Source organism: Corylus avellana, chromosome ca4 (genome assembly GCF_901000735.1).
Source record: "Corylus avellana chromosome ca4, CavTom2PMs-1.0".
Lineage (NCBI taxonomy): Eukaryota > Viridiplantae > Streptophyta > Magnoliopsida > Fagales > Betulaceae > Corylus > Corylus avellana.
The window spans coordinates 34,229,425-34,253,201 of record NC_081544.1 but is presented as its reverse complement, the minus strand read 5'-3'; the positions used below and the strand labels follow the sequence as shown (position 1 = coordinate 34,253,201).

Below are 23,777 nucleotides of genomic sequence, written 5' to 3'. Positions count from 1 at the left end.
TCTAAAAAAAAATAATTAAAATTTTTTTTATCATTTTTTTAGTTAAATTTTTATGAGTTAATATTTAATTTTTAATGCCTCAAAACGTATTTTTGGATTCAAAACTAAATTTAGGGGTGGAAGGTACACCTTTAGGGATTGTATCACCCAAAAAGAGTTCAATCACCTTAAATTTAGTACTAATACTTCAAATTTAGTACTAATACCTCAAATTTAGATTCCCCTTTAATATTTATCTTCTTCAATTAAAAAAAAAAAAAAAAAAAAAGGGTAAAATGTTTGACGCTTGAGGCAGCCATAAATCTCTATTCGTCTCCGTGTCATCTTGTGTCGTGTGTACTCGCCATGTAGGTCTATAACTTCTAGTAGTTGTTGTACATTTTCCATCCAATGCTTCTCAATATATATATATATATATATATATATATATATATATGGCTCTGATCAATTGAATTTGCCCAACAGCAAAAATTACTAATTGGTTCATGTTTTTTAAGTATGTCGATTTTTGGGCTTTTAATATAAAAATTAAAAATTTTTTTTAAAAAAAATCTTTATGCTTTTTGACACGTAAGCACAACTCAACTCAATCCTTCTGTTTACTTTTGTTAGTGGGCTATTTTTTCTTAAGTAAAAAAATCGCAATTTAGGAGCAATGACAATAAATTAGGTGTGAAAAAAGAAAAACCTTCAATTTGGTGGAAGACTAATATAAGTACGATTTTGTTTTTGATAATGTGGCGGGGCTTGCATGGAGCCAAGAGGAGACCAAATGAAGAACTAATTTAGTAGCATTTAATTATTGTCAAACAATAAGTATATGAAGATAGTACATGTCACACAATATAATTGTACCAGTTGTTTTTTCTTTTTTTTTTTATTTATTTAAGACATGGCAAATAACCAACCAACGGAAATAAGCAAAGGATTGATTTTAATCTGTCAAAAAGTATGAGACTAATTTTATCACTTTTGAAAACACCCAATGACTAATTTAATACACACCAAAAATATATTACCACTATTGTATTTAACCCCTTTTTTTTTTATGCTTTTGGTTCGGAGATAGTTCTTTTTTTGTTTTTTTACAACACATCTTCGTGCCACAACAATAAAGAAAAAAGTAAAAAGTAAAAAAGGCCTGGTTGTTTATGCTTATTTTTGTAATTGGTTCCTTTAGTTCAGACTTTGGTATTAGAGAAATACTAGAGGTTAATAAGTTTCTCATATTTTGTTCATATTCCCTTATAATTAATCATTGGATTTGTGGGGTCCACTATTAACTTATGTAAAATCTATATAAATTTACAAATCTAATGGTTAATTGTAAAAAAATTTTGGTAAAATATGAACCTCTAACATTTCTCGTGGTATTATATAATATGGAGATTAAGAACTTGGACCCAGCCTCGTATCTTGATTACAATGGTCAAACATTAAACCCAGCCCACAACATGATTCCTCGCAGATGGGCCTACGGGCAACACCGACCAATATATTAAAATTTAAAAGACCAAGCTCGCCCAGAGCTTGGGTTCCTCCCCATGCGGTCCATGTCGACCCGTGTACGTAAACAAAACTTGTTGCGGGCCGGGAATGCGAACACTGAACACATATTCCATGTGACAACGTCACCGTAGCCAGACATGTATTTTAATTATGTGGACACTAATTGTGTGTTTTATTACGACGTCACAACACAATATTAGAAAAGTGAGTCATATCGCACTTAGGTTAAAAAAAAAAAAAATTTTAAAAATCATAATTAATTAATTAATTTTTTTTTTAAAGAACTCAAGTTAAAAAAAAAAAAACAAAAAAAACTAGCAAGGTGGGTCTTTCCCACTACAAATAGGGGGAGAAGAACTAGGAGAGAAATAGTTGGGAATGCAGTCAGAAAAAAAAGTCTAGTTGCAGCCTAATTTATCGAATAGTGGACATAGAAATTTACACTTCTATTGATATTCCGAACTTTCCAAGAAGAGGAGGCAGGAATGATGGAGATGATGAAAGCAATAATAGAAGAAATGCACCAGTCTTGGTTGAGTTATGGATTCTTAATAGCAAGAGTAACAATAAGGAATATCTTTTAAGATTAAAATGAGACAAACCTAGAGGGACTGCAAGGTTAGCTGCCAAAGCTTCACCAATAGTAGAATTACACGGCGGGCTAATAAGAGAATGACCTTTGATGATGTGCCCAGAAGAGTCACGGGAGATGGCCACTTATTTAAACATGATATGCGTTATAATTTACGTAGAGTTCCCATGTGACATTTCATATTTTAATGACTCAAATAAAAAGGGTGAAATCACCTCAGAGCATGGGCCAATTTTAAAATTTCTAATAAATTATATGTTTTCTTATGAAATAAATTAGCTGAACTTGTTTCATATTTTCTTCACATGTTCAACTCGATTAGTGGCAGAGCCACATGGTACCTTAGCACCCCCAAGTATTTTAAATTTTTTTATTTTTTATTTTTATTTATTAAATCCACGGCACCCTCAAACTTAACACACATCACATGCTTAATGTAATATCTCAATGATGTGTAGTTGGTCAAATTTCCCTTGTTTTTCTTGAAGTGATTATGGCCAAAGACCATAAAGTGTAGTTCTAGATATATATATATATATTTTTAATTTCTATCTTTTTGATATAGTGTCAACATATTACATTTCTAATATATCAATTTCAGCGCATATGTATGAACTTTTATAAATATTTTTTGTGATGCATAAATTGTGTGAATTACCCAATTTTTAAGGTGAAGAAAATTTTTAAGACGCAAAAAAAATTTTTAACGGCACCCCAATATAAAATAGCCGGCTCCGCTACAGAACTCGATGAACTTCCAACGATCTAGCATCAAATCAATGTGTCTTTTACTTCTTCATTGTTTGTTCTGTTACTAGAATAGAAGGTGCTGTATTTGGTTGTTGTCTTGTTTGGTCGCCTTGAAGAAAAGATCGAATAAGCAAAAGAAATCCAGGAAACTTACAAATTATGGGTGGCGTGGGTTGCTTTAATTTACTTTCCACGTTCTTCTTCGTTGTCCTCTAATGCCCCACGAAAAGAAAAAACAAAAAAAAGAAAGTATTTTTTATTTTAAAAAAGTTATAATTAAATGATGCCAAACTGGCAATGAGATTAAAAGCTGATTCTGTGCAAAATATACACGGATCGTCCTTATCCTCGGCGTGGCGGTATCCACGTCGACAAATGAGTCATTAGTCATTTCCTTTATTTGAGAAGTGCTATTTAGTAATTAATATAATCTCATATTATTATAATGAGAAATTATAAAATTATTCTTTCAACCATCTTTCAACTATCTCTGTGCAGTGAATGAGTAAATCTAGCATTGGATTTTTGTAAAACCTACATGAGTCTACAAATTCAATGGTAGATCCATTAAATTTGCAAAAAGAAAAGATAATTAAAAAAATAATGTCTAGCATGCCTTATATTATCATACAATTATGATGATGTGACAGTAAATATTAGCTATTAATTTTTATTTTTACAAGCCATGATTCAAATGTTAATTTTGATTGCCAAGTCCTCATAATTGTATGACAGTATTAAAAAAAAAGAATAATTCTAGAAGAAATTCTTGTATCGCTCTAATTAAAATTCAATAATAATCAATCATAAAGTCAATGGTAATTTTTAAAACAAGAGTGACTTATAGCATTACTTATTAAAAAAAATTTTACTAAATATCACTTCTCTTTTGATTTTTATGGTATTCGGAACAATATGAAATTTTTTGACATCTTCACCTCCGACGTCGAATACAATTTTCTAAGCCGCCTTCGCCCCCCAAAAAGTGTTTGCATGTCTGCCCGAATCTGTTCAGAAATGATCTTCAAAAACGAAAAACAGATTTTCGATCGTCTTCAAGGACAAAGAACAACAAAGACGAACGTGTTTTCTTTATCTTCGGTGGTCTGGTGATGATAAAAATGAAGAAGAACAGTGATAACAAGGAATAAAATCACAACAGCATATATAGCCAAATAGTTTTGAGAAAGAGGAAAAATTGAAAACCAATGAGAAATAACTCTCTATTTATTGAATAAGGACGACCCGTGTATATTGTTTGATAATGATAGAATAATCTCTATATATACATTAAATACTATGAAATATTATGTCACATAAACTTTAGGATAATGAGAAATAAATAAGAGAGAAATATATAACATTCCTATTTGGTGGGTGTTAGCCCCAAAAAGAAAACCGGTTAAAATTTTCTATTCAAATTTTAGAGAATTCGAATAAGAAATAAGAGGGTGTGCATGCATATCTAAAGTGTTCAAGCAGGTAAACCATCCCTTCAAACCACTTAAGATCTATTTGTAGGCTTTGAGACTTACACTCTCTCTATTATTCTTTTCTTTTGGCTGTATATTCTCACTATTCTGCTTCCCTCGGTTCCTATAGTTAGTGGAAATGACTCTCCTTTGGTCCTGGCTAGTTGATTTTAGGCTAGTTTAATTTTTTCTGCTTCTTGTACTATAAAAAAAAAAAAAAAAAAAAAAAGAAGAAGAAAAGATCATTCATATGCATCTTAGGTGGATCTCCAATAGTTCCTCTCACCTCTCCACTTCTCTCGGATCACGCCGGGCCTAGCTTGTCTTCAATGGCATGGTTTCCCTTTTCCCAGAAATTCATGCCTCAAGAAAAGCTAAAATATTTGATATTATATATTAAGTTTTTTGTGAATTTGATAGACCTAATACAACAGTATTGAACGCGTGCAAATGCATGCAATTAGTTATTCCCATAAGTCATAACTAATTGAAAAGAAAAGTCAAGACATGCAAAAGCCTGGCTCAACAGGGAACTTCTTTGGTTTGTGGCCTTTATGGGGGGCCGGGTTGGTGGAGGTGGGGTACTACTTTATAAGAAACTTTTGCTCGTCGGAATCTACGTGGCAAGTTGCCGCCGACGTCATTTTGTCCACTAGACAAGTACATGGTGGGTCTCCTCTGTACTTACTTTTTGTACCATTTATAGTTGCGTCTAGCTGTCCCTTCCGAACTTTTCTTGTTTTTATATTTTTCTCCAATTCGATTTGTGTTCTCGGTGTCATTGTCATCTAAAGTTACCATTTGAGATTAGGACGAATTTTACTCTTTACCATGCTTTACTATTCAACATGTTGATGCAGTGGATCGCACCACCATTCTCAGACTTCAAATGCCTGCAAGAGAGAGAGCCTGAGACCGATCCCAGACTGCTGGGGCGAAATTAGAGCTAGATAGTTTTTTAAAAAAATTATTTTTTGTGGGAGATCATCTTATGGATTAAGGTGGTTCTACCCTTAGCCAAAGGTTAACATGTTAAGAATTGACATACAAATTAACCTAAAAAGTTGACTTGCGTCGGTGCTTGCAAGGCTCAACCGAGCTGTCACCCCTACTCATCAATCCAAATTGCATGAACCGACAAGTTAGGCAAGATTTAGTAATCTTGGTCGTAGAATCCCACTTTAGCCTTTATTTGGAGCATTCAAAAACCAATTTAAAGATTCAAATGAGAAGATCACTGCATCTTATTTTTAATTCGGGTGCGAATCACCTCTTATTTTTTCTTTATATATATATATATATAGCACATAAAATATATATTTTTTGTATGTTTTGCTTACCCCATGATCTTTCCGTTACTTTTTAGATTCTAAAAAACTAATTAAAAATCAGTGCAACCACATCCACATCCATTAATTAATTATATATAAAATAAAAATTTTATATTCACATTTGATCAGTGTTTCAGCATACCATTTTTAATAGATAATATATCTAATCCATTTAAATTTTACGTGGAAGAGTCATGTTTTAGGCATCACCTTCACCTCGTCTTCTGCCCAAAAAAACAACCAATTCATGCTACTATCCGAAAGTAAATTTCAAGACTTGCACGCTTGCATATGAACCTCGGAATCAACATAATTAAGGAAAAAAGAAAAAGAAAAAAACAAAAGAGTGAGTAATTAACTCGAGAGTAGATATATATTAAATATTAGATAAGTTTGCCTGTGAATGGGACCATCGATAAAGACATGGGTCCGCAATCACAATCCTTTGGATCGCTTGCTCGACGTCTCAGACAAACATTGTTCTTATCACTACTCATTGCCCACTTTGTCCTTATTTAATTAGTCCCGCGAAAGTAAAATAAAAACTAAATAAAAAAAAAATTATATGAGAAGATTAATCTTTTGGAAGGCATTTTTTATTTGAAAAAAATGTTCAACATCTCATAAAGATATAAATAAATAAAAATTAAGTATTTTATATTTTAAGTTGTTTATTATTATTATTTTTTTCAAAACATAAATCAAAATGGTTTGATCATTCTTTGACTCTAGGTCTTTATCAAATCCCTCACTAAAAAAATTATTATTATTATTATTATTATTATTATTTTAGCTCATTAAGGCAAGGCTGTCCTTCCAAATTCGTACAAACTTCACAAATTCTTTAAGGAGTTAGTTAAAAAAAAAAGTTATAGATTTTAAAAAAGACAACAGTAAATAGGATCGGAATTTCTTAAAATTATTAGTATAATTGTAAGTATAACCACTCACTTTCTTTATATACACAAAAAAAATGTTATTAAATTGAAATTCAATAATTAATCAAGGAAAACTACAAGTGAAACCGACTTATTTCTTACCGAGTATTTATATTTTTAAGTAAATATATTTTTTTTAACGTGTCGGTCAAAATTATTCTTAATTTCAAATTTTCATGTATATTTTTTATTATGCCAATAAAATTGTGGGCTATTTTCTTTGTTTATGAATTATGAATTTATGATGCAAAGAGAGTATGCAGTCCGGAGCGCGTGGAATTGAGACAGGCCAGGGTTGCGTTTAGTTTAACATTTCACCTTCGTTTTATTTACTGCAAGCCATTTCGGGTTTTTTTTTTTTTTTTTGGGTATAAATAGAACCTCAACAGCGATCTGCGCAACTCACCGAGGCAACCTACACAAAGCAAAAACAGAGACATTTTTCCATTTTCGCTTCCACATATTATTGTTCGTTTTCTTCTTTTATTTCCGGGAAAGTGAGAGGGAGAGAGCGAGAGAGTGAGAAGCGAGAGGGAAAAGAAAACGTTGGGGTCTCTCTCCGGGCATTGCTGTATGTCAGTGGAGTATTACAGTGACAATTTCTACGGTGGATACGGTGAACTTGCCAACCCTTTACAATGGCCACAGCTCAGGAAAAAACGACGCCTTGTTGCGCTCCCAAAGCCACCACCACCGTCACCAAATCATTGCCACCTCAAACTCCTCCTACTGCTCTGCTTGGAAAGCCCTCCGGCGATTGGGCCGTCACCGGGTCCGACCCGTCGGAGGATCCGCCCCTCAAGAGGTCGTCCGTGGCGACCATGATCCGCTCCTTTGATACCATCACTGACCCTCCTACAAGCACTGCTTCCACCAAAGGTTAAAAAGATAAGCAAAATAAAAGCATGTTTTTGCGTTCTTTGTTTTGAATTTGGTTTTTAGGACTGTTTAACTTATCTTGGTTTTGAACAGTGGGGTTCTTTGAACATGTGTTTGGTTGCTGAGAAAACATGGACTCTGGAGGGGGGTTTTTTTTAAGTAGTTGTTGTTGTTTTGGATTCCAGGATCAACTAAAGTAAGCGAAGTGGGGTCAAACGGGTGGACTTTTTTGTCTTCTCGGGTCCCGAGTAATTACAACTCCGACACTCAAACATTTGTAATTCCCTTTCCTGCTCTTCGTTTTCTCGGCAACCAAACACTAAAATAATATGATTTAGTGTCTGAGGTGTTGAATCTAATGGTTTTTAGGTTGTTAATCTCATCCTCAACAACCTTTCTTTATTTACTTGTATATTATAAAATTTAAGGCTGTCAAGTATATTATGGGTGCTTAATTGACTTAGGTGGCTTTTTCTGCTTCCAATTGCTGAAAGTTCCAAATTTTATTGCTATCCACGAAAGCGCTTTTCTGTTTAGGTATATGAAAGATTGGGTAGCATTACTTTCACTTATGTTGCTTATGAATCTTGCTTGTTTGATTGCATAGGTATCTCAGTCATGGTGAGGGCTCAAACCAGCCACCCTTTGGATCCTTTATCTGCTGCCGAAATCTCTGTGGCAGTGGCAACTGTCAGGGCAGCTGGAGCAACCCCTGAGGTTAATTGCATTATTATTTTGTTGAACCCGAATTATTCTTGAGATCATGAAATAATCAGAGTTCATTTTACATGTTTTCCATTTCTAATATCAGCTTGAATAAGTGATATTGTTTCTTGAACTTTTAGGTGAGGGATAGCATGCGCTTTATTGAAGTAACTTTGGTGGAACCAGTTAAGAGCGTTGTTGCATTGGCAGATGCATATTTCTTCCCTCCTTTCCAGCCATCACTACTTCCCAAAACAAAAGGCGGACCTGTAATTCCTAGTAAGCTTCCTCCAAGGCAAGCAAGACTAGTCGTGTATAACAAAAGGTCGAATGATACAAGCATATGGATCGTTGAACTATCGGAAGTTCATGCAGCAACTCGAGGTGGTCACCATAGGGGCAAAGCTATCTCATCCAAAGTTGTTCCGGATGTTCAGCCTCCCATGGTATATTATGTGCTATTGTTTTGTTTGAACTTAAGCTGAAAAGTTGCTACTTGATGATAATACCAGTTGCAATGCATTTTATTTATTATTATTATTTTTATTTTTTTTATGAATAATAATTTATTAAAGAAGAAAAGCTTGCATACCCGAAAGTATACAAGAGAAGCAACCACCCTAATGGGGTCAAAATTCTAAAAAGTTAACAAGATCGAAAAGACTAGAGGAAGAGAAATTAGGAACAAAGGATACAACCCAGTCTAAAAGAGAACTCAAGGAGGATTTTAGTTGTAGCACATTAGACTTGTGGTCTTCGAAAAAACACTAATTCATCTCTCTCCAAATACTCTATATTAGTAAAGTAGGGATGACTTTCCATATGGCCTCTTAGGATTGTCTGCTCCCTTGCGTCTTCCAACAATGAAGTAGCTGTAGAATATCACAAGGTGTTTTATTTGTACCTATAATTTAAATAGCTCCACTGAAATTTGATTGGTATTTGAAGTTAGATCAATCATCTTGGCTAGGCCATTGAAGAAATTTGGCTTTCATCCATGCGTAAATCTCATTTGAAAATTAATATCTATCATCATAGAATGCCTTCATTGTAGTTTTAAAACTGTGTGCTATAGATACTTAATTGATTTGGTTGGACTTTTTGTGGGGCTCTCATGTGAATTTACAAGAGGAAATGTTCTATCTTGAAATATAAGCTATTATGCATTTTGGCATGATTGTGATTTCAAGAGAAAGGATTTGAAATAGGTTTACGGAAAAACATGCTGTAATGTAGACTGCCTTATTTTATCCATTCTTAAGGGAATTACCCAAACACTTCAGCAACCTTCCTATCAAAACCTTTTGCTTGCTTCTGATTGATTTTGTAAATAAATGATTTTATGACTGATAACCGGCTTGTCTCTTACAACATTTCTTTGATCGCATGGTTTAACTTCTCATCCCCACCTGCACTAAGCATCATCCTAATTCCATATGGTTCAATTCTCTTTGTGTTTGTCCAATGTCGACATTCTTCTTAGTTGATTCTACTAGTACAGGATGCTGTGGAATATGCTGAATGTGAAGCTGTTGTCAAGGACTTTCCTCCATTTAGGGAGGCCATGAAGAGAAGGGGTATTGAGGATATGGATCTTGTGATGGTCGATGCCTGGTTAGTTACTGCATTGAGATTATTTTTCATGGAGTTTATGTGAAAAAAATGTTTTAAATGCATGGATTTACTAGATATTAGTTACTTGCACTCATTTTAACTTTCCAGTGTGCTAACTCTTTTTACAGGTGTGCTGGATATCACAGTGATGCTGATGCTCCTAGCCGCAGACTTGCTAAACCTCTTATCTTCTGTAGAACTGAGAGTGACTGCCCAATGGAAAACGGTTATGCTCGTCCAGTTGAAGGAATCCATGTACTTGTTGATATGCAAAATATGGTGGTTATTGAGTTTGAAGACCGTAAACTTATTCCCTTACCACCTGCTGACCCATTGAGAAATTATACTCCTGGAGAAACACGTGGAGGTGTTGATCGAAGTGATGTGAAACCTTTACAAATCATTCAGCCTGAGGGTCCAAGTTTTCGTGTTAATGGACACTTTGTTCAATGGCAGAAGGTGCTAGCTTGTTTGCAGAACTACATTATTGATTAGTCTAAGTTCAACAAGTTGTATTAGTTATCTTATTTTCATTTCTGGTTGGCAGTGGAATTTTCGTATTGGTTTCACTCCCAGGGAGGGCTTGGTTATTTATTCTGTTGCATATATTGATGGTAGTCGAGGTCGGAGACCTGTAGCCCACAGGCTAAGTTTTGTTGAGATGGTGGTCCCTTATGGAGATCCGAATGAACCACATTACAGGAAGAATGCATTTGATGCAGGGGAAGATGGGCTTGGAAAAAATGCACATTCACTTAAGAAGGTCAGGATACTTTTTTTGCTGTTTTCTTTGCAGGGTTGTTTACAACTTCCTCTTTCTTTTGGTTTAAAAGTGATTTTGTATGATATAATTTTCGCATTGCAGGGTTGTGATTGTTTAGGGTATATCAAGTACTTTGATGCACACTTTACAAATTTCACTGGGGGTGTGGAAACAATTGAGAATTGTGTTTGCTTGCACGAAGAGGACCATGGGATTCTGTGGAAACATCAAGATTGGAGATCAGGTTTAGCAGAAGTTCGTCGGTCTAGAAGGCTGACAGTGTCTTTTATATGCACTGTGGCTAACTATGAGTATGGATTCTTCTGGCATTTTTATCAGGCAAGTGAGTCAACCTGGACCTGGTTGTGAATCTCAGTTGATTGTATTGCATTGATTGGCAGAATTACTCACATTGTCATGTTGAAATGCAGCAGTTGCTCCTTCAAATTGTAAAACGGTCCGCTCAGGGCCGTATTGGGCTCAGTATCTTCATGATGGCAACATTTGGTTGTCTACTTATGTTCTTATTCGTTTTGAGTTGCTAGCTATAGTGTGCTGCCCCAATTTTTTTATTTTATTTTTTTCCCTTTTAATTAGCTTTTGAGTGTGATTTTGTTGTCTGAAGCATGTCACTCAAGATAAATTCTCACTACATTTCTTTTGTTATAGGATGGAAAGATTGAAGCTGAGGTTAAACTCACCGGAATACTCAGCTTAGGAGCACTACAACCAGGGGAAACTCGAAAATATGGTACAACTATTGCTCCTGGCTTATATGCTCCTGTCCATCAACACTTTTTTGTAGCTCGTATGGACATGGCAGTTGATTGCAAGCCCGGTGAAACGTTTAATCAGGTAAGTTTACATGTGTTTAAAGGTTCTTTCTTCTGTATACTTGATTATATTGTTATACCTCAGGCAGGCAGTTTATAGCTAACCATCTTGTCTTTTATATTTTATTGCTTAAGTGCATTTTGAATGAGGTTCTAACTGTTTTCTACGGTTTTGTTATTAAAATTTTTTGACACAAGCTGCTTTGCGGGCCTAGCCATCTTGGGACTTGGATGACATCTTGATGGATGGTATAGTATAGTGTGTGTGTGTGGTATAAGAGCATAGCATGAGTGTGTGCTGATGGACATGTACTAGGGTTTATATATATATATATATATATATATATATATATATATATATGAGACAAAAGTACAAACAAGATTGCAAAGCAATACTTTTTACAATGGCGGATCCTTCCCACTATCAAGAGGAAGATCTAGTAAAGGTCAGGTCCCTCTGCTGAACGGCATGGATCACAACTAAAGAGTCTCTTTTTCCAGGACATATGTGAATTAGGTTGATTTAGCTATTTAAATGCACAAGGGGACAAGTGAATCATACTCCCTTCCTCAAAGCCATTGGGGAAAGGAATTGTGATATTATTGGGTAAATTCAATGTAATCGTTGTGGTCCGGTGTCATTAGCTCGCTTGTACGTGAGTTTTGGGTGTTGCAGTCTATGTAAAACAATCTTTCTAGTAGAGTCACAGATCTACTGAAATGGCTTTTGCTATGTTGCCTAAAGATGGAAGAGCTCACAGAATTTTTCATATTGATGATAATTTCCTACTTAACCATGTTTTATTTTAATCGCCTTATAATACCTCCGAATAGGTGCATTTTTTTTCTTCTTGTTGCTTCATAAGGTCATCTAAAAAAAATCATTGTCAGATTTGTCCCCATGATGATTAATAGATCTGAACTATCTTTCTCTTTTAGGTTGTTGAGGTGAATGTTAAAGTCGAAGAACCAGGAAAAAATAATGTCCATAACAATGCTTTCTATGCTGAAGAGGAACTGCTGAGATCTGAATTACAAGCAATGCGTGATTGTAATCCTTTATCTGCTCGCCATTGGATTGTAAGATTCCTTACCCTTGCTGAAGTTTAATGTCATAACTTGTCCAAAACCTCTCATTTCGTTTTTGCTATTACATTTTAGATGACAACTGATGTTGGTTGTCAAAATTGTGTTTTTTAATTGTCACTTTGATTCATGATAGCTAGGGAACTCAGTGTAGTCTATATCTAATCCTCGTCTGCTCTTGTTGAAACCTTTTACCAGTCATTTACTGTTCCAGTCTTATTTGTAGGATTTTATGTTCTTTTTACGATTCCTTTCTCATATCTTATGATTATTGATTTATTTTAAAAAGCATTATTGTTCATATTTGTCGATTGCTTTTCAATTCGATTTCCTTTGTTGAAGAGTTGCCTACAATTGATCATTTATTCAGTTTTAGTCAGTAGTAAATTACTTTAATGATGCATTTTATTTTCTAATTTAGGTTAGAAACACAAGAAATGTCAACCGGACTGGACAGCTAACAGGATTCAAAATTGTACCTGGTTCAAATTGTTTACCGTTAGCTGGTTCTGAGGCAAAATTTCTAAGGAGAGCCCCTTTCTTGAAGCATAATCTTTGGGTCACACCATATTCACGTGATGAAATGTATCCTGGGGGAGAGTTTCCTAATCAAAATCCACGTGTTGGGGAAGGATTGGCTACTTGGGTTAAGCAAAATCGATCACTGGAAGAAGCCGACATAGTTCTTTGGTTAGTTCTTGTCTATTTTATTAACGAGATATATTTATAACATGGGAATCATTGTAGAAAGCTCTATGCGCTATGTGAATGTAATCTAGGTATCTATTTCTGTGTGTATCATATAAATTTGATATTGACTTTCACTTGCACTTCAATGATTCCAGTATAGTTGAGCCAAATCTAGTGGTGAAGGTATTTAGACATAGCTTGGTAAATGATCTTGTTCTTATGCATATATTTCACATGCTGAATTTGATTGTGTTGTCAAATAAATACAGGTATGTATTTGGAATCACACACATTCCTCGGCTGGAAGACTGGCCTGTTATGCCGGTGGATCGCATTGGTTTTACGCTCATGGTATTCCGCTCATACGCGTTTAAGATTTCTTGCTTCTTTCTTTGTGCATCAGAATTATTGACATAATCTGGTTCATTTTTTGCTGTTTTTAATGCAGCCACATGGGTTCTTCAATTGCTCGCCAGCAGTGGATGTCCCTCCGAGTACATGCGACGTGGAAATTAAGGAAAATGGGATTGCAGTTAAGCCTATCCAGAATGGACTTCTAGCTAAGCTTTGAAAGGAAATATTTAGCACGATTTAGTGCTAACCCTTTATGTTTTAAAAAGAAAGACGCTGTTTAACTATGTGGATTTGGGTGTGTTTGTCAAATAATTGAGCCGCAGGGCCTAATTTGCTGTTGATATGTAACATTTGGCTATGCCTGAGGCATGTGCTTTGCTAATGGCATGGCTGATCTTCAAAAGTTTAATAAATGCTGGAGTATTGCCTCTGACAGAAATTTCCTCCAACCTATTTCTGTCCTATCACCCTCTATGATATTTTATGGTGCTGAAATTGAATGTCCTCCATGTTTGAATGGAATAGGATCTTAGAATTTATTTTATGGCCAAGATTCTGTTTTGTTGCATTGAATAGTGTATATTGTGACATGATAAATAATGTCACTATATACAAGATTAGATATGTTGAATTTAATTTGGACCATGAAATGGAAGGGACCTTAATCTTGTTTGAATATTGATATTATTATGTAGTTATGCTAACAAAGGGCTATGCAATCTAATGCAAGCAAGCGCGGATGAGGCTAATTAGGTTGGATTTAGATTGTGCAAAGCGTTTGGGCAATTCGATTAGGTTAGTTTTGAATGCTTGGAGCACATGCCTGTGGTTCAAGTGTCTTCTCACATAAGGCAATGAAGAGCAGTTTCATTGTACTTGATCTCCATCCTTTCAATAATATGACCGTTTAAAATTGTTCATATCCGACCGATTTTTATTTTTATTATTTCTTGGTGGGGTTGTTGTGGTCGGAGTAATTTTATATTTTCCTGTTTAATTATTTTTGACTTGTTTTCAAGCTAATTAACAAAATAAATCTCGATTTTGAGTCATCTTCTTCCTTTCTTAAATAAAATAGTCCTACTTTGGGAATGGTTGTCATCAGCAGACGTGGCCGCAGGAATTAGAAGCGGTTCACATTCGTCGTGGTCAATAAGTCATGCAATGGGTGTTCTACACACATCCCCATGTGGGTGACGCTATCAGCACTCATTCCTCCTCATTCCCGTGCGTGGAATTCGAATGTAACAAAAAATAATAAATAAGATTTTATGATTATTGAGGAAGAAATCTTCAAATCTGCTCATTCTCCTTTACAAGTCAAGCCGAAGATGGCATAGCAAGTCAACTACTCTTTTTCTTTTTTCTTTTTTTTTCTTTTTTTTTTTTTTTTAAAAAAAAAAAACAAGTCAACTATCTTCATATTTCTGTGGGTTGGGGCGGGACAGTTTTTTTTTCAATGGATTACGGATTTGAGATACTTTCGTGTTGATTCAATTTTTTCTTATCAAATATAACAATTTATATAAGATGTAGGAATGTTTGTTAAAAATTTTATTTTTTATTTATTTTCAGGATAAATACATTACCAAACAATTCAAAACATAAGACACTCTTCAAAACAAAAAAAATATATTTTAATCTTTATATTATACCGCAACATATTTTTTCAATAAAAAATAAAAAAATATACCTCCCAAATACAATTTTGTTCCCTTTTGTTTTGTTTTTTCAAAAATAAAAATATTAACAAATAATTACAAATATAAAACACTCACAAAACATTTAAAATTAGTAAAAAAAAAAAACCATTCAAAAACCAAGCAAATTTTCTTCCCTTCTAATTCATTAATCATTATAATTCTTTTATGGTAAATCCACAGGTTATCTTGCACCTAACAAAAAAGAAAACTGAATTCAAATTATATTAAGTCCTCCATCCACGCTCTTTCCTTGCAAGTGCGCAACACTTCCACTCCTCCTATCTTAAATGTCCTTCCTACTAATTACTAATTTTACTAAACATCGTAGATAACGGCAATTCCCCGCGTAATTGAGCAGTCTTCTCGATTGATGGGTCCTCCCAACACCACGCGCTCTCACTGCGCGATTTCCCAGAAAGAGCAGGCCTACCTAGTCGACACACAGACATGCGAAGAAAGAAGGAAACGGAGCGAAACGGAACGGAAACGAAACGAAACGGTCCCACCAACTAAACCCAAACCCAGACCCTCTATAACTCAGACGAAAGCTCTCTGACTCGCCGTAGACTCACTGCAGCCGTCCACAAGAGAAGTCGAACAAGCACTCTAATTCTTCGCCGATTGATTTGGAGGAGGTCAGCGGCTGAGTCGAATGGCCTCGGAGGAGAAGCGAATTGCGGTCGAGCTCTCGTACCCTATTGGACTCACCGAGCAGGTTTGCTCGGCGGCGGACGACGCCAAGTCGTTCAAGCTGGAGTGCAACGAGGTGGGCAAGTATGCGGAGCGGCTTAAGCAGATGCTCCGGACCCTGGTCCGTTTCCCCACCACAACGCCGTCCCTCTACGAACGCCCGATTTGGCGAGTGATTGGCGAGGTCTCCAAGAACCTGGACCGTGCCCTAACACTAGTCCGCAAGTGCAAGCGCCAGAGCGTCCTCCGCCGCGTCGTCACGATCGTGACCGCCGCCGATTTCCGCAAAGTCTTCGGCCTTCTGGAGTCGTCCATAGGCGACATGAAGTGGCTCCTCAGCATCTTCGACTCCGAAAACGCCAACGGAATCGTCCTCTCTCTCCCACCAATCGCGAGCAACGATCCAATACTCGCCTGGGTTTGGTCCTACATAGCTACGCTCCAAATGGCGCAGCTCACTGAACGAGTCGAAGCCGCGAACGAACTCGCCTCGCTCGTCAAAGATACCGACAGGAACAAGAAGATAGTCGTGGAGGAAGGTGGAGTCCCTCCATTGCTGAAGCTCCTGAAGGAGGGCACGTCTCCGGACGCGCAGGTCGCGGCGGCGAGCGCGCTTCACAGCCTGGCGGACGAGCAGGACCGAGTGAGGAGTATCGTGAACGAGCTTGGGGTTCAGATTATAGTGCAGGCCCTCGGGGACTCGCCGATGAGGGTTCAATCTCAGTTGGCGAGCCTGGTGGCTAGGATGGCCGAGCACGACCCTCTCGCCCAAGAGGATTTCGCCAGGGAGAACGTGATAAGGCCGCTCGTGACGATCTTGTCGTTCGAGACCTTTGCGGACGACCACAGAGATCAACAACTGGGTAAGCAAAGCATTCATTCCATTGTTCAAATTAACAAGGAGATGGAGAAGAAATCACTAGCTAGACCCAGTAGTAGACAGTATTCGAATTCAAGTGCGAGTTCCAACTCGCATTACTATTACAGTTATTATTACAATTCCGAGGGGAGTAAGCATAGGAGAGAGAGGGAGAACGAGAGGCCGGAAGTGAAGCTTGGTTTGAAAATTAGTTGTGCTGAGGCTTTATGGAAGCTTGCGAGAGGGAGTGTGGCGAATAGTAGGAGGATAACAGAGACGAAAGGGCTGCTTTGTTTGGCGAAGTTGGTGGAGAAAGAAGAAGGAGAGTTGCGATACAATTGCTTGATGACCATTATGGAGATAACGGCTGCAGCCGAGTCCGATACTGACCTTAGACGTGCAGCATTCAGGACTAATTCACCGGCTGCCAAGGCTGTCGTGGATCAGCTCTTGAGGGTGATGGAAGAGCGGGACAGCCCGGTGTTGCAAATCCCGGCTGTAAAATCGATTGGTTCTTTGGCTAGGACGTTTCCTGCCAGAGAGACCCGGGTCATCGGTCCCCTAGTGATTCAGCTTGGTCATATGAACCTGGATGTAGTTGCTGAAGCTGCCATTGCGCTGGGCAAGTTTGCTTCTCCTGCCAATTTTCTTCGTATGGAGCATTCAAAGACGATAATTGAGTTCAATGGTGTGCCTAATTTGATGAGAATGCTAAGGGGCAATGAACGGACACTGGTGCATGGTTTGATTCTCCTTTGCTACCTTGCATTACATACGAGCAACAGTGAAGCTTTGGAACAAGCTAGGGTGTTGACTACGCTCGAGGGGGTAGACCGTAATGTGGTTGCCCAGGATCCTGAATTGAGAGAATTGGTGTCCAATGCCATACGCCACCTCAATGTGTATCATGCCGGAACCCTTTCTCAAATGAATACTTTTGTTCCCTGAATACCAACTTGGTGAGTAGTGGACCCAATGTTTTTGTGGGGGCATTACTGCACTGTTCTGTACATGGAACAGGTTGATACTTTTTGCTCAGGTGAAAGAAAAGAAAACAAATGTCATAGAAACAAACAAGTAGCTCCATAAGAAAATACAATAGGTCATCAAATTAGATTGTCTTGTTGAAAAGCAGTTTATGCACAGTTTAAAAGTAGATTGGATGTTTAGTATGAACAGATATCGATTGGTGTTACCTCTGTTTTTTTGCTTCTCCTCTAACCAGACTAACCTCCCCGTATAAAATGTCTTTTCTTGAAAATATCTGCAGTAACAGTTACATTTACTCCATGGCTGATTCGTGCATTTGATTCATCTGTATATTGTTTTGACTTTTTCACCTGTTTTTTTGGCTGACTACTTTCTTGAATTGTGTCTCCCTGGACTATGAAGCATTAGAATTATTATTGTCACAAGTAAACTGATTGGTTTTCTGAATTTGCAAGCAACCATCCCCCAAAGGGTGCATCTTCACATTTTGGAGCTGCGTTGAAGCAGACTTATCTCATTTGTTGTCCATATCATCCATGCTCGCAGTTTTGTCTTTCGTTTCTGACTGTCAGGGACTGGTTCCAGTAAATAAAGGTACTTCTTCTAACCATGACTTATACACCCCTGTGAATTGGTGCGGGATCCTTGGTACAAATTGCCACAGGAGATGTATGATACAGTGGTAGTATTATTACAAATCCTATCATTGAGGCGATCTGCTTCACCAAATTTCATCATAGCTACATTTTTCATTTAGCCAAAAGACCAACCACCACTCTTGCTTAATTTTCCATGGCAAAGTTGACTCTTTGAATGTTTCTACTAACATCTACTCTAGAGAAAAAACAATCACATGGATCCTGTAGTTGTCTTCACAGGCTGCCAGCTTTCAGTTCAATTTTTAGCAGCCTATGGGGGGAGGGTTCTACCGATCTAGCCACTCCTAGTAGAGGCCCCAGTCTTATAGAATGAAATTACTTCAGGAGGTGGTCAGTTCTAACTTGTCTTTGTCTCCTCGCTATGGCTTTGTTTTTTTTGAAAATTAACTAATTCAATTCATTCAACTGTTGGGCACTTGGGGACTGCACTTTTGGTTTTCAAAATATTTTGTAGTGAACTTGATTGTCTTATAGTTATGGTTGTGTTGCTTCAGACATGGTCTGAGATGTAATCCTTCTGGTTCTTGCCTTTTCCTCAACTTAGGATTGTTGGCGTTCTATCAGTTTTATAAATGTCGTTTTTTAATTACTAAATTGATTAGGAGTCTTCCTACTCACCAGAATCATTGTTTGGCATCTTTCTGGGCTTATTTTGTGAGTCAATGCCCTCAACTTCGAAGTCTGTAAACTTGACAATGGCATCAAAATTGATTTAAAGTTTGACATGGATGGTATTCAGAAATTTTCCAATAGGATAGTGCTAGAGATACTCGTATTTTACTCCCACCTCCTATACTCCCTAATGTGGTACCATCACATCAGCCAAAAATAAAAAAATTATCCAGCCTCTTCCATGAGGGTGGTCAACAACTCCAACCGAATTTCTGTTGTGGTTGCAGTACCCCCAAAGCCCTCGAAATGGTTGCAACCTCCCTCGCCTGGTAGTTGAGGGTTGCACCAACTAAGTGCAAAATTTTGTCTGAAGGGGAGGCAGAAGTGTATGTAATATTACTCTTTCCCGTATCAAATGTTATCTCCTCGTGAATTTCCTTCCGGCAATCTGGTCCAAAGGATACTAGAGTTCCGGAGTCTCGCCAATCTTCAACGTTACATACAAGCAGTGGGTGGCATTTACATAAAAGAAAATGCCAACCACGTAGTATTAGTATTACAAGCAGTGTTTAAAGAAAGAAACAAATGTGAATTACTTCGTATCACCCACACCCAAATCTCCTTATATTATTCAAACACCTAAGCTAGGCAATTCACGAAATTCTCCACACAAAAAAAAAATAAACAAGTGTATGTTGCTATATAGTGAATATATTTTCCCTGTTATGAAAAGTTGTGCACCAGGCACAACTATAGAGACAATATTGCAATGTGAAAATAAAAATGCTAATTTTTAACCCACTGGTCATGGACGAAAGAGAATAATAAAAATAAAAAATAAAGTAATTGAGACAATATGGCAAGTAATTACTCATTTTGTTTCTGAATTATATACAATACTTGAATCTTGATAACCCTGCAGTCGGCTGTAGACTCGAGAATCTATAGAAGTCACATTGAGGGAATCATTTATGACCTGCTGAATCGCCATCATCATAACCTAATCATAAGAAAGAAATCAGGCGATCAATCGCCAAGTTGAATTGTCTACAGCTACAGAACATTTGACACCCTGGTAGATAAGTAGCTCAACTTTACTTATACTGGATGAACGTACCTTTAGTGTAATTCACTGGTCATTTGCTCAATCCTATTTTGCTGCAAGCCATTCCTAATTACAATCAACAGGTCCTTAATCTGTCAGATTGCTGTCTAAAAACCATTGCATATTGATCAGCACAGTTTGAGAGTGTTCAGAAGATACAGAACATCTAACAGATTCCTCAATGATGCCACTAAGAACTCAAACAAAATAAGGGGTTAGTTATTGTCCTTCCAATTGAGGAATTTCAAACCATCCAATTCTGAATGCAAGACCTAATGTTCGATTAGAATCAGTGCTTGGACTTAAAATATGCCAAGCGCAGAAAATGATAGTGAACAGCGAGGGACATATGTTCTTCATAACTGCGATCAAACATCAGGAAGAAGAAGACTAATGAAAAGGCTGACAAAAGGGGAGGAAAGGAAAATGTAAAAGTTCACAAACCCTTTATGATGTAGCTTAGCAAGATGAAGGCAAAGCACGCCAATTGTCAGCAAGATGCATGACTCGATCTCGTGAAGTTGCTGACAATTGTTGGAGAATTACATTCTTCACATGCGCTGCTGCTCTTTCACCGGCTCGGGTAGCAAGTTCCAGGTACACTACAGCTTTCATCATCTCCCCTTCCTGCGCAAGTGTTAATCATCAAAATCTCCAAGACCTTAGCAAATTATTTATTTAACATAAATTCGCTGTTTGTTTAAATCGACAAGAAAAATTGAACCCCTGCCCGGGACTACCATGGTATGCAAGGGCCATTTGGAAAAATTGGAACCTCACTACAACTGTAAATCTTTAAAGGCAAATTGCTGTCCTTCCCTATTATACTGATGGAATTAGAACTCCGGGGGAAAGTGTCTCTCTTGAAATGCATGATATATATGCTAGTGGATGACCTGAATGTTCATGTTGTATATCCTAGAAGCTTTGAGCCTGTTGACATTAAACTCTCCTAATCTTACATATACAACTGGTAAGAAGTAAGATTCTAAGAATTAGAAACACGGCAAAAAGGGGTAGTGTAGGAGACTAGTGAATGCAGGAGAGAGTGTGTGTTGAGCCAAATTTATTTCTTCTGGATTATGGATTATACAGCTAACTTCATACTTCATGCCTAACCATATGAGGTCTCCTATAATGTCCATTCTTTTCTTCCTTTGTTCTTCTTTGGCATTTCATTCTCACAAGGTTAAATGTCAGAAGTCTTAGTTTAAAGCATCCTACACAATTTACATAAACAAATATGTTTCCATGGGTATATATACTTCATGCACTGTATTTTCCTTAAAAGTATGTATAAGAATGGTATAGAAACGTTACATACAGAAAAGAGAGCAAGTCCATGCTCAAATTGAGCTTTACTGTGACCCCGATCAGCCGCCCGCTTCATCCATTTTCTCGCCTGACGATGACTGTGCACTAAACCTTCCCCAAATGAGTAGCATAGCGAGACATTGTACATGGCTCGCAAATACCCACTTTCCGCAGCTTTTAGATACCATTTAGCCTGTTCCAGAATAAGCAAACTTATCACAAAGAAGCTCTCGAATATGCTGCAACAATCACACTTCGTATCACCGCATACAGGGTTTCAAACCATTTTCAGAGTATGAAACCACAAGTAAAAAATTCACGCCCAAACCAAGAATGAAAGGAGCAAGGGAAAGAATTGCATACAGCCTCTTGTATATTGCAATCTACGACGCGACCTTGATGCAGACAAAGCGCGAGTTGGTACTGAGCACGGACATGGCCAGCGAGGGAAGCTTTATACAACCATTTCACAGCCTCCTTCGGATTCGAAGGTTCGCCTGCAAGATTGATAAACTTGCCATAAGCACGAGATTGCAAACATTGATGAACAATTTAAGGCTTGTTGATTTAAGAAATACCTTGCAAATAAGAAATAGCTAAATTGCACTGTCCAGCTGGATCGCCAAGCGAGGCAGCTCTGTGATACAAACCGATGGCCTTGTCCTTGTGGCCCAACTCCCAGTAGATGAGACCAGCATCGACCATGGCCAGGGAGGAGCCACGATCCGCGCCTTTGAGAAACGAGTCTAGAGCCTTGTCCAAGTTAGGGCGCACCCCGCCGTGGCCGTGCTTGAACCGCTTGCCCCACCGCAGGAACAGCATGGCCTCCCTTAGCGGCCGGAACGCCTCGCACCACGACTTGCACACCAGCGACGCAGCACGAAGGTTACGGAGACTGAACGACCCTGCTATCTTCGCCACCACGTCGTACGGGAGAGACGATAAATCATGGCCGTCGGAGTGGAACAGGATCTGGCGGCTCGGAGGCGATGCTTTTCCGGTGGGGGGTTTAAGGTACTGTTTTGAACCGTTGGCTTTCGATAACGGAAGCGATGAGAAACGAGAGCCGTCCGATCGGCCAGGCCAAGTTCTCTGCTTCATCTTCCACGGTCTCAGACCATGGAGGATTAGAAATTTTGAGATATGAGATATCTGAGATATGTTTGGTAATATTTTGTTGCATATATTTTTTTTTTTCATCTTTTTTTTTGACCGATCTCGGTGAATTTACACATTTCTTCTTCAACTACCATATGTGCAAATTCCTCAGTGAATATTTGAGATTTACCAAAAAAAAAATGATAGGAAGTTTTTATCACATTAATATACATAGTTCAACACAACTATAGTTCAAAAGTCTAAGCTAATGGGTTAAAGTCCACTTAGATATATTAAGCACCTTTTTTTTTTTAATATTTTTCTCAAAGCGAGACACAACTCTCACAAATGCACTTACAATATTTTATCTATAATTCATTTAATAAGGTTGACTTAACACTTTCAATCAACTCTTGAATTAGAGAAATGTTGAATATTATAATTATGAGTAATATTATACGTCTTCTTAGAGTCATGCCAAATGTAATGTAACATTTAAAATTACCGTTGAGATCAAAAGTCAATAAATCACATCTCAAATTCATCAGTGAGATATGATTTATTGACTTTTAAATGGTAGATTGTCATTGAGGTGGTAGCTTAAAGATGTTAAGCGGATTTTATCTTAAAGTTTAAGAGACACTAAAAATTAAAATTAAGTGAAATTTCCCATATATATATATATATATATATATATATATTTATTAGAATGGCACTTGGGCAATCAAACTTGCTTCACCAGCTTTACCACGCCTCACATCAAGGCTCCGAGGCCCACTAGGAGTAGGAACTGTCTCGTTGGTTGCTTGTCTTTAAATCTTAAACAGTAGGCCCAACATTTTATATTCTAAACGTTAATAATTCATAATTTTTTAGGAATAAATTCTGTTTAGAGGTTATCAAAAAATTAAATTCAAAATTTGATGAAAATACTAACAGATAATGTTCGGGTTTAAAAATCATAAAATTGAGAACAAAAAAAAAAAAAGCACAAGAAGTGTTTAATATAACTTTCCTATTTTTAAATATTGGGTTCCTACTTACTACATTTATAGTGCGTTTAATTATGTAATTTCGTAGATTAAAAATGTATTTTTAAACTGCAAGCAATGTGGTGTATTTTTAAAAAATATATGGTTTTATTATGCACACTTTGAAACTGTTAAATCAAACGGACACTTATTATTGCTTTATTTTATTTTATTTTATTTTTAAAAAAAAATGTGTGAAT

At 37.0% G+C, this 23,777-nt stretch overlaps 3 protein-coding genes across 7 annotated transcripts; 2 read left to right on the top strand and 1 right to left on the bottom strand.

The window, feature by feature from the left end:
* The first annotated feature begins 6,995 nt into the window (after window positions 1-6,995).
* LOC132180026 (amine oxidase [copper-containing] zeta, peroxisomal) lies at window positions 6,996-13,942 on the top strand. 2 transcript variants are annotated; one of them, XM_059592869.1, is made up of 12 exons: window positions 6,996-7,471; window positions 8,079-8,188; window positions 8,317-8,622; window positions 9,678-9,790; window positions 9,919-10,249; window positions 10,338-10,553; window positions 10,656-10,892; window positions 11,223-11,408; window positions 12,326-12,466; window positions 12,894-13,162; window positions 13,432-13,513; window positions 13,611-13,942. In XM_059592869.1, exons 1-12 carry the CDS (start codon window positions 7,231-7,233, stop codon window positions 13,731-13,733), a joined length of 2,355 nt encoding a protein of 784 aa, XP_059448852.1. In that variant the 5' UTR covers window positions 6,996-7,230; the 3' UTR covers window positions 13,734-13,942. The 2 variants fall into 2 exon arrangements, with proteins under 2 accessions (XP_059448852.1, XP_059448853.1); XM_059592870.1 differs by lacking the exon at window positions 6,996-7,471 and adding an exon at window positions 7,767-7,840.
* A 1,594-nt stretch (window positions 13,943-15,536) lies between these two features.
* On the top strand, window positions 15,537-17,717 carry LOC132177701 (uncharacterized). Its single transcript, XM_059590131.1, has one exon. The coding sequence runs from the start codon at window positions 15,872-15,874 to the stop codon at window positions 17,714-17,716; it is 1,845 nt and encodes a 614-aa protein (XP_059446114.1). The 5' UTR covers window positions 15,537-15,871; the 3' UTR covers window position 17,717.
* A 1,993-nt stretch (window positions 17,718-19,710) lies between these two features.
* Window positions 19,711-22,611, bottom strand: LOC132179919 (F-box protein At1g70590). 4 transcript variants are annotated; one of them, XM_059592723.1, is made up of 6 exons: window positions 22,027-22,611; window positions 21,812-21,945; window positions 21,459-21,641; window positions 20,579-20,761; window positions 20,147-20,496; window positions 19,711-20,029 (listed from the first exon to the last, which is right to left on the bottom strand). In XM_059592723.1, exons 1-4 carry the CDS (start codon window positions 22,547-22,549, stop codon window positions 20,594-20,596), a joined length of 1,008 nt encoding a protein of 335 aa, XP_059448706.1. In that variant the 5' UTR covers window positions 22,550-22,611; the 3' UTR covers window positions 19,711-20,029; window positions 20,147-20,496; window positions 20,579-20,593. The 4 variants fall into 4 exon arrangements, with proteins under 4 accessions (XP_059448706.1, XP_059448709.1, XP_059448710.1 ...); XM_059592726.1 differs by having other exon boundaries at window positions 20,147-20,324; XM_059592727.1 differs by having other exon boundaries at window positions 20,147-20,241.
* Between the last annotated feature and the right edge of the window lie 1,166 nt (window positions 22,612-23,777).

Bases quoted from the DNA above. Each gene is read 5' to 3' on its own strand.
- LOC132177701 (XM_059590131.1), top strand. From the start codon at position 15,872: ATGGCCTCGGAGGAGAAGCGAATTGCGGTCGAGCTCTCGTACCCTATT.
- LOC132180026 (XM_059592869.1), top strand. From the start codon at position 7,231: ATGGCCACAGCTCAGGAAAAAACGACGCCTTGTTGCGCTCCCAAAGCC. The intron at 8,623-9,677 runs GTATATTATGTG...CTACTAGTACAG, and splicing joins CGGATGTTCAGCCTCCCATG to GATGCTGTGGAATATGCTGA. The intron at 10,250-10,337 runs GTGCTAGCTTGT...TCTGGTTGGCAG, and splicing joins ACTTTGTTCAATGGCAGAAG to TGGAATTTTCGTATTGGTTT.
- LOC132179919 (XM_059592723.1), bottom strand. From the start codon at position 22,549: ATGAAGCAGAGAACTTGGCCTGGCCGATCGGACGGCTCTCGTTTCTCA. The intron at 21,946-22,026 runs GTATTTCTTAAA...TCAATCTTGCAG, and splicing joins AGCTATTTCTTATTTGCAAG to GCGAACCTTCGAATCCGAAG. The intron at 20,762-21,458 runs GTATGTAACGTT...ACACTTGCGCAG, and splicing joins ATGGACTTGCTCTCTTTTCT to GAAGGGGAGATGATGAAAGC.